Source organism: Pyrus communis, chromosome 5 (assembly GCF_963583255.1).
Source record: "Pyrus communis chromosome 5, drPyrComm1.1, whole genome shotgun sequence".
In the NCBI taxonomy this organism is placed as follows: domain Eukaryota; kingdom Viridiplantae; phylum Streptophyta; class Magnoliopsida; order Rosales; family Rosaceae; genus Pyrus; species Pyrus communis.
Window position 1 is genome coordinate 3,018,395 of NC_084807.1, and position 10,544 is coordinate 3,028,938.

The 10,544-nt window shown below is 37.1% G+C and overlaps 1 protein-coding gene across 1 annotated transcript; it reads right to left on the reverse strand.

The window, feature by feature from the left end:
* Positions 1 to 6,776: 6,776 nt before the first annotated feature.
* On the reverse strand, positions 6,777 to 9,312 carry LOC137734870 (aspartyl protease AED3-like). The gene is made up of 3 exons (XM_068474179.1): positions 8,821 to 9,312; positions 7,956 to 8,430; positions 6,777 to 7,526 (listed from the first exon to the last, which is right to left on the reverse strand). Exons 1-3 carry the CDS (start codon positions 9,289 to 9,291, stop codon positions 7,168 to 7,170), a joined length of 1,305 nt encoding a protein of 434 aa, XP_068330280.1. The 5' UTR covers positions 9,292 to 9,312; the 3' UTR covers positions 6,777 to 7,167.
* Positions 9,313 to 10,544: the final 1,232 nt, after the last annotated feature.

Below are 10,544 nucleotides of genomic sequence, written 5' to 3' on the forward strand. Positions count from 1 at the left end.
TGGGACGGGAAAGATGGCCCATGTAGGGCTAGACTTTCAAAAAGATTATGGAATCATGTTGCAAACGGTGGACCAATTGCAAACGTGTGTCTCATTGGTTTTAAAAAAAATAACAAATTGGCCAAAACACTGCGTTTTGGACCAATTTTTTTAAATGCCCTCTTTTCTTTCTTCTCTCTTGTTGTCTTCTTCTCTGTTGCAAGGTGCAACCTGCTGCTGCTGCAGCACAGACAGTCTGCACTGGCCTCGTGTTCGAGTATGAGGGGTCCTCCAGAAAATTTCTAGCAGCATTTTAGGATCGCCGAGGAGTCCTGTGACCTCCCAAGTCCCTCTGTAGATCCGTCTCTGGCTCTATGTAAGGGAGAGAGGAAGACCTAGAGTGGTAAGTTTCATGCAACCCTAAACCCTAATATTTTCTCTACGTAATTCCTTTCTATCCAAACAACAAAGGAATCAGATTACACCGATACCCTTTGATTCTTGCTTATTTCCATGTTTAGAAGGAGTTTTTAAACCCTAGACATATAAGGTGCAAAATCCCGTCCCCGGATTTCACTATTTAAAATTACGTATTTCATATTCTTAGTTTCGACGCATTTATAATTACAGCATATAGTTTTTTTTTTCTTTCCGATAAGTAAAAGGACGAAAACACCCTTAATGAACTAAACGGAATTTTTGAGGAGGTATTAAATTCCTATATGTTTTGTCACTTTTATTTATATATTTGGATAGAGCTCAACCTCACGAGTGCGTAGGTGAAAATCGTTTGTGAAAGAAGTTTTAACGAATGAGAAATTAGCGGTTAAATGCAGGGGTAAAATAGTAATTAACCACTAATATGGAAGGCTCTAAATTTGCTAGAGCAGCAATTTGGGTGTGATGTGTATGACTGAGATGGGAAGAAGAGAAGAGAAATGAGGGAAAGGATGGGAGAAACTGGCCAATCAGAAATGAGAGAAATGAGGGAAAGGAGGGGAGGGAGGAATTAGATAACCCGGACCCCCTATTCGACCCGCCGACCCAACCCAACCGCATCTCCTTATTTCGGCCACCATTGACGACGAGATCGATGCCATATTGATCCTCACTTCGAACCCAGTCGATCCCTATTCCATTTTCACTCAAACTCGACAAGGATTGGCTTCATTTTCTCGAAGAATGACGTCGGTGGCACCAAGAGGTCTATGGCTACGATCCGCCATTCTTGAAAGTATTACAGTCAATTACCACCATCAATCAACTTCTTTCAACCCTAGGAACAATGCCCATAGGTTGGTTGAGGCATCATAGCTTGTTTTGGAGTCGAATCAAGAACACCCATTTCTAGGGTTTCGACGGATCGAGGGAAATTTCAGGTATTTTCCGGCTGAATTGGACTTCACCAGGTATAAAAGTTCTTCCCCTTGTTGTGTTCTATAATTCTGTAAAATTTGGTAATTTTTGGAGTTTGTCGGAAAATTGGGTTTCAGTTCGCTGAAAACCGACGCGTGGCTAATGGGCCGACGATGCATTTTTAAGTTAAATTAGATGTCTTGATTTTAGATTTGATATCCGTTTGATGTGATTTGATTGTTTGAACCTAGTTTCATTATGGTATGCCACTTGATCAGTATAAGAATCGACGATCTGACCATTGGATCGACACCAAACTTTAATACATTATAGTACGTAATATTTTAGGACATTAGGAATTGACAAATCGAGAATCCGACATACGAATCTTGATGAATTGAATTACTGAGGTTGACTTTGATCCAAATGTTTGTAACCGTCCTTAAGTTCTAAAATTAGTATTACTAGAGACTAAGTGAGGCTTTGCGGGCCTATCTTAGTGAGTGACTTTAATATATGTGATATTGTTATTACCCTGATTTCATATTTAGTATTTGATGTGTATTTAAACTAACCTAAATAATAGACTAATCTAAACCAAATTAAACTCTCAAGCGCACGAATCAATTGTAGTAATATATGCAAATACGAGGTCGATCCCACATGGATTGCTTTAACACCAATTTAACCAATTAATCATGCTAGACTTAAATAAACAAACAAAGGATATATTGAATTGAATAATTGATTAAAACTATAATTAACAAGAAAAAGAAAAGACAATTAATTAAAATAAACACACGACTCAAGAAGAAATTGAGAAACAATGGAAGTCTAAGGTTATGAATCCACCAATAACAATCCTATTTACTTTTCCTAGAGCCAATTACTATCCAATTACCATGCCAATGTTAAAGGTTGTTCTTTCTAAGGTATGGATTAATCCATGGTCAGGCATCAACTCTTGTATCTCTACATGATAATTATATCCTATTGGTTAGGATAAAAACCCATTAAGTGTAGAAGAATCATGTCAACCAAGTAGGACTATTGGTCATCCTCACTAGTTTGTCTACTCTTCTTAATCTTAGTTCCAATGAACCTAATTGATTGGTCATCCTCATAGATTTATCTAAATCTCTAGATGAAAAATTCCTAAAGGTGATCAATCATTAGAAATCCGAATCTAGAATAAAATATCCACAAAGATTAAGAATCTAACATGGCATATAATCGGATAATAATCAACAAAGTACTTCGCAAATATTCATGTCATGGCTTCATCATAAACCTTAGAAAATAACTTAGTTACACATAGAAATAAAAATAAAAGAAAGATAGAACCCGAAGTCCACGGCAAAGCACATCCCTAAGCTCTTCTTCACTAGTTGCGGAGATGGTGAATGGTAGTATGATGTGGGCGATATGGGTTATGCGGGCGTGGATGGATGGATATATTAGAGAGAGCTTAGGGACCTTATTTATACTAGAAAACCCTCAAAAGTCTAGGAGAAACTCTCCTTAAATAAAACAAACTCCTAAACAGTTAATGACACAAACTAGGGAAGAATCCTTCTTGGCTTGGGAAACCCGTCATCTGCAGGGCCGGCCCTATCCCAGGGCTAGCAAGGCGACCGTCCGGGGCCTCAAAAACTCGAGGGGCACCAAAAATTGATAGGGATGTATTTCCATAAGCCTATAAATTTTGAAACCTTGGTTTAATCAACAAGAACTTTAGGCAGCAGCGGTGGTGTTACGCGTCTTGCTCAATAGGACGGTGTCGTGTTCAAAACCTGATGTGTTCAGTATTTTTTCCAATTTTTTACGATATTCTGTTTAGGATCAGTGCAAGGCACCTTATCCTTTCCCTTTCATGCCTTTCCCCTCACCATTTAACATCGGGATGTAATTTGCACAACAAACTAAACAGCTAACTTAATGCCAAGAATTCATTAAAATACAAATAATTAATAAAACAATAAATTAGAAATATGGTGCCCAACACCTATTAATGTTCTTCCTCAACCCTTTTGTCGTCTCTTTTAACTTCCATGAGCAAAAGCCATGCCTCTCAAATTCTCTTATTTTATTTATAAAGAAATATAATTCTTGAAAAAATAATTTTACAGTAACAATCACATATGGTTGTAGGTCAGAGAAAATTGCAAAGGTATAGGGAGGAAGAGGTAGAATTGGAGAAGGATTTTGATAACAAATTTATCTAGCTAACGAATTTCAGAAAAAATTACGAAAAAAATTTCATTAGTTCTACAAGATTTACGGGTTAAAATGTGAATGATGAGAGGTTCCATGTCGAGAGGCATAGCTGCTGCGACCCGTGGAGGAAGTGAAAGAGATAAAAGTTAAAGTTTGAGGAAGAACAAAGATAGGTGATGAGACTCAGAATTCTAATTATTTTTAATTCTCTCATCCATTGCTTATACATTTCAATTAAAAACTCAAAAATATGATATACTGTTGTAGTCGCATATTGACAAAGTAGGTAAATAAGAAAAAAACACCTCACAGTTTTATATAAAAGCACTCCAAAATTTCAAGGGGAAACATCTACTTGTAAGCCTAGGTTTTGGTTCTCTTCTCTCAAACCAAATGTTGTGTCACCAATAGAAATAAACACGTTAATCAACTCTTAAATAATAATTCAATCATCAACTTCCATGTCATTTAGTTTACCATATTTTGTCTACAAATTTAGTATTCTTAACATTACCCTTTCTAAATTATTAAATTTGGTGTGCTTTTCTAAGTGTTATTTTATCGAAGTTTTACCTATGAAAATAAATAATTTTTATTATATGGAGTTAGGGCATATTTTTTGATGTCGCCCTGGGCCTCAAAAATCTCAAGACCGGCCCTGGTCATCTATCTTGCAGGCCAGTTTTGGGGTTGATTTATCTTCTGGAAAATTCTGTAAAAATATGGAAATATAGCTTTATCTCTTATCTTTCCAGGCATTTATTGCACGTCACTAGGAAAAATTGGGAAAGCCTTCAAATCTTCATTCTCCTACAACTGTGCAATTCTGACATGAAAACAACTTCTACGGGATTCATTTGTGAAACTAGAATGAATGGCTCCATGAAAAATTATGACATTCGGACACAACGATCTTCAGCCTCTTAGCTTCCTTCACCAATTAGCCTTGCATCAAAACTCCTCCGGAAAGTCGAATTATCACCAAAAACGTCCTAAGTGCACAGAATGGCTGAAACTAAGAAAATGAAAGTAATAAGGCTCTTTTATAATCAATTCCTTAACAAAACATAGGGATAATTAATATGAAAATATGATAAATAATGTACCTATCAGTATCCTTTGTGGATATGACTTGGTTTTATAAATGTGATTTTTATTAAAATGTTATTTTTAATAATTAGCCATCGATCTATTATTATGAAATGTGATTTGACTTGTGCATAAGGAATATTTGTGAAATTCATGTTGGATTGTTTGTTAAATGTGAAGGCTAGCAGTGGACCATTAACCCATTGTCATGGGGATTCGTTGCTTCGATATCATTTCATTTCTTGCTTCGTTGGTCCATTCTAAATTTAGTACTTGTGCTTGTTTCATTTCGTTGAGCTTTCATGAATTTAGTAACTTGATTCATGTCTTGTTTCTTCAAGCCGTTGTTATGTTTCTTGGACTTCCGGTCAATTCTGTTGAGTGGTCAGGTGCTGGGTTCCGCTGGGGTTCCATTGAATGGTTCGGTTTCCTGCTCCATTTGGATTCCGTTGAGTGGTCCAGAATCGTATAATGCTTTGGATTTCGTTGAGTGGTCCGATATCCATTGTTCTCCATGATTTCGTTGAGTGGTCCAAAATTGTATCCATTCGGATTCCATTGAGAGGTCCGGAATCCCTTCTACTCCATGACTTCATTGAGTGGTTCAGAATTCTGCTTAGTATTTTGGTTCCGTTGAGTGGTCCGTAACCCGATGTTGTTGGATTTCGTTGAGTGGTCCGAAATCACATCCTTGACTTTGTTGATTTGTTGGATTTGGTCTAAATTGAGAAAGCTTTAGAGATGTAGGTTTCGACCAAACTGTATCGCTCTAGTCCTGCATTTTGGTGTATTGTATGAGTTATTAATTGACATGATTGTGCATTGGTGTTGGAAAGCATATGTGTGTGTGAATGGCAAGATGACAACTCTTGTTTGGCTTATGGTTGATGTGTAGTGTGGTACTGTATGTTTTCTACTAGGAAGTGTTTTAGGAAAAGTTCAGAGTTTAACAAATGGTGAACTACGGATGACTTGATCCCGTCGAAGAGTACGTAGGTAGTCTAACAAAGAGGTTAGATGCAACCATAGAGTAAACAAAAAATTACTACACAATTCGAATCTTGAGTTGTGCTTTGTTCATATCCCGGAGGTGGGGTATGTTAGATATATTGGTATTTGGTGATGTCATGTGTTGATCCTGGACGTATGTCGGAATCGGGCCTTGACATAAGGAGGTTAGGTTAAAACCCTAAACCACTTGGTATCCTTATCCTAAAACTATACCACCTCATAAAAACCGTTGTTTGTTAACCGCTACTAGTTTTTGTCACTAAAAAAAATCATTAGCTCAATGGTCAAATAGTGATTGTATTAAATACATGCAAGTATTGTAATCAGTCTCGACTTAATTGCCTAGCTCATTTGTGGATCCAACTCCATTTTATGCTTGACTCGACTCAAGTCATTTTAGAAACACATTTGAACTCAATTTTGGTTTAACTTAATGTAAAGAGAAAATTGGTTGACCAAATATAAGTAATTTAATGAATGGAAAACTAATGAATACAAATAAGTAAGTTAGAATTTGTTAAACCAATATAATATTTGGATTCAATTTTGTTAACATCTTTATTTTAATTATAATATAAAAACGTCTAACTTTTATGAGCCGAACTTTACCGAAAGGAGTCGAGCTTGAAGCCTTGAACCAAATTGAAGACCGAGAGCAACTCACAAGTTTTATGAGCCCAGTATTGAAAAGCTCAAACTCGTTTTTATTTATTTATTTTTGTTTAAAAAAACATTATGGGGTTGGATTGAAATTGTTTTTAAAATGACTAATAACGTTTTTAGAAAAAAATATTTTAAGGTTTCAGAAGTACTTGAAATGTTTGCTACAACAAGCATCAATTATGTGTTGGTTGCTGGAAATACTTTTAAGTGTTTTTTCAAAATTCACTTACATTTTTATTGAGGATGATTTCAAAAACATTTTCACCAAAAACACTTTCGATCATTTTAAAAGAATTTGTAAATGAACCATAATATTTTGTTTAAGCTCAACTTGTATGTTTTCTGAGCCGAACACAAATCATACTGGAATTGTGACATACGTAAATCCTCATATATGTAACATATAATAAGTCTTATGTTTTGCATGTGTGTAAAGCAATCAAATCTCACACAGTACTATATCTTCAAAGGATGACGGATAATTTTATTGAATTAAAAACCTTGGAAATGGACAGGGTTCTTGCTGCAAGCCTCTTGCAAAAATAACCCGTGACACTGTGCTGATACCTATCTAAACCAATCCAACCAGAGAAAAAGACACAAAGCTAGAGCTTGAGATTGAGATCCCTTTCTCGTGACATTTGTCGGTGTAACCCTACAAAAACACTTAAATTTTGGACCTTTCCTATCAATATCCCACTTTTGTGTCCTTGACTTCCAACAATAACTTTGATACAAAGGCCAAAATAACCCCACAAAGAAGAAAAAAACCAAACTAAAAATAGTACTACGTTTACAGTAGTTGGCCACAGATAGTCGTGGGAGTTGGGGGGAAGGGCAACAAAAGATTGACTAAGTGCAGGCCTCACGGGCCACACCAAGCCTTGAGTTTGGCACATCAATGAGCACTCTGTGGTTCTGTTGCTGCATATTGGCAATGACATTTAGCACCGAGTTCAAGTTGTCTGGTGAGGCTGCCATGGCTAGACATGTGATGCTACCAGCTGTGCTGTGGATTACAATGTTGTCCTGTGGCAGTGTCACGTTCATGCCAGAGAACATGAACGTTATCGTAGGCACGACAAAGGGGACTGAGTAGCATGTGTCGAACCCGCCTAGGGATGTCACCGGTATTTTTGGGCCCACTCGCCTTCGGAACTCGTTTCGGACGGCAAGGTAGGCCGGTTGCACTAATCGAGTGAACACGGTTCCTGATTAACGCAAAACACGAAAATGTTATTTGTAATGATTGTGAGACATATACTTACGAGCATCACCTGAGGTCAAAACTAATTGTGAAAATTTTACTATTCTTTGTTGTATTCTATACATCAAGAATTTTTTTTGTCATTAATCTTGATCATTAGATCCTAAATCAAGAATTTAGTGGCCTAAAAACCCTTATGTGTAGAATACCCTGAAGATAAATCCCAAACCTAGTTTAAGTCCAAGAGGGGTCCTCTAGTCAAATCATGGCATGTGGGCTAGTCACATGATCACAGACAATGTACATTTAAAGTCAGCTTTGTGACTAGACCCTAAATCAGCAAGGATCCAAAATACCATTCATTACCAAAATTCTTTTAGTTAAGATAATAATTATTTTTTTAATTGAAAAAATAGTTGTTTGGCAATGTTACCTGAATCAAAGATGGTCCCTGAACCAGTGGTGGGATTGAATGCCAAAGCAGCAGGAGGGATATCAACAATTCTCCTGCCAACCCTAATTGCATTTAAGTTCACATAATAGAGTGATGATCTTCTAGGGTTCTTGAGCAGTGGGGTGTACTTGATCCTCTTGGGCTGCCCAACAGGGCCAAGTCTCAATGACCCAGAAAAGTTTGGGGACTTGAAGCTGGGGAGGCAGTATGAGAATGTGGATTGATAGAGGTTTTGGGTTTGGGATAGAAGTGACAATGGTCCCCGGCCAAGCCCCAGAAGACCCTGTGGCGGAACGGAGCTGCCGGTGGCCTTCTGGATGCAACCGAATGTGTAGCCGGGGACGGAGTCGGTGGCTAGAGTGAAGGTTTCTTGTGAGAGGTTAGCTGCTATGCTGGAGCTACCGTAAGTCATGTTGAAACCGCAGGAGCTGCCAAAGCAAGTGGGGTTGGGGACCTGAAGAGTAATCACATGCACAATGTTAGTGTATCATTTTGTCCCATTTTAGTAAAGCACGAATTATTAACCTATTAAAATAGAGAGTGCATAAAAGAGGATCTACTTTAAGAGATCTCATTCACTATTAAACCATGTTAGGGACTTTTTAGCATATTTAAAATGGTTACGAGATATGCTTAGCTGGATAATCACACACGTATTCGATTTGTTTAAACGGTCACTTACTTTTTAAACAAATTTACACGTAATCAATGATCTAGATTTACAATTTGCTAGACAACATAACAGGCAAAATTGGTTTAAATACAGTGAAAAGATGACAAAAGTTGGGAATTTCATTTTTTTTTTCTTTATTTCTGAAGTTTATATGAAATTAATTATGAGTACCTGCTTGCACTGAGCAGCTTGGCAGCCAAGGTTCTTGTAGGTTGTGGATTTGGCAGAGTTAAACACACTGGAGGAGCAGCCAACGCAGCCATTGCATGGAACCCAAGCAGCATCGCTGCTAGTGTCAACAGCCATGAGCAAAGTCTGAGGTGGTGTGCCGATCTTAGCCTTCACAATGTAAGTGGGGCTCTGAATGATCTGCCGGCCAGAGGCGATCGGAACAACCGATTTTTTGGCGACGAGGCTGGACAGGAACTGAAGCCTGGCCTGGTCCTTGGCCTGCATTTGGAGGACACTTTCCTCCCATGACATTGGTTTGGAGGGTCTGAAGGGAGAGCATGGGCTGTAGACATGGAAGATTTGGAGGGTTGAGCCTTGCTCCTTGGTCTCACTACATTGAGGGTTGTTGAGGCCATGGACTAAGGAGAGGAAGAGGAGGGATAGTGACAAGACATGAGAGAGGGTGGCCATGGCTGAGAGTATAAATGTCTGATGATTAAGTCTGTAGGGGAGTATGTGTTTATATATAGTTTGGCAGTCAAATTTATGTGGCCTTTTGTTTTTCCCCTTTTAAAAGGGAATTGTTATTGACATTCCAAAATTCTCAATCTACACTCCAAATTTTCTATATTTAGAAAGAAAAATACACTTGTGAGGAGTGTAGAATGAGATTTTTGGAGTGTCAATAACACTTCCCTTTTAAAATTGTATTTTATTTTAGCATCGACTAAATTTTACACCCTACAAGTTTAAGATGATTTTCAAAATGTCACTTAATACTAACAGTCTAGTGGTATTCCTTTTATTTGTAAGTTAAATGTCTTAGATTTGAATCTCGAAAATGATAAGTTCACAACCAATTTATTCTTTCAATTCTTTAGTGTAAATATACCATTTTAGCTTTAAAATAAAAAAGATGGTTTTAAAATAGGCTATGAGGTTTTATTTTCTCGGTTGCATTCTAAGGTTTTGAAGTTGTATGGTTTCTTTTGAATGTCCAATCCATTATTATTGATGAGTTTTGTTGTCAATGTGGTACAAATGTGACTTATACATTAGACCACATAAGGGTCTCACACTCATTACGTCATCAATTAAATGAATGATTAAACAATTAATCCAACCAAATACATAAATTGATACAACTTCAATACCTTATGGTGTTAACAAAAAGAAATATAGTTAATCTTTTACGATATTTTATTGGTAAGGTATGTCGAAGAGAGAGAGAGAGAGAGAGAGAGAGAGAGAGAGAGAGAGATGTAGGATGAGGGAAATGGGAGATCCGTCATGGTATGTCTAGTGGATGGCATACAATATATTGTAGACTTGTGTTAGTGGAGTAGTTTTGGTATAACAGACTGTACTCCATTTTGTTTTGTAGGCCGACAGCCTTATGCCTTTGGCGATGTCCAATCTTTTACTCTGCTGAGTCGCACTAATTTTATGACCACTTGCTTAATTAGAGATCTAGAGAATGGAGAGATTAAAAATTTATGAGTAATGACATGTCTTTATTACGCTTGAAAATATGTTAAGCTTCGAGCATCTGATGGAGAAATTTTTTATTTGTGCCTAGAATATGAATAGTACGTTACGTGTTATTATTAGCGGAGAAAAGGGTTTTTTTTTTTTTTTTTTTTTTTCAATTGTTAATTTTTTAACTTAAGTATTTTACCAATTATACAATGACATGTGATGCACCCAAGGCCAGCTCTGAGGAT

Coding starts and splice junctions, on each gene's coding strand:
- LOC137734870 (XM_068474179.1), bottom strand. CDS start 9,291: ATGGCCACCCTCTCTCATGTCTTGTCACTATCCCTCCTCTTCCTCTCC. Junction 8,431..8,820: donor AAGCTGCTCAGTGCAAGCAG/GTACTCATAATT, acceptor ATTACTCTTCAG/GTCCCCAACCCCACTTGCTT. Junction 7,527..7,955: donor AGGGACCATCTTTGATTCAG/GTAACATTGCCA, acceptor TGCGTTAATCAG/GAACCGTGTTCACTCGATTA.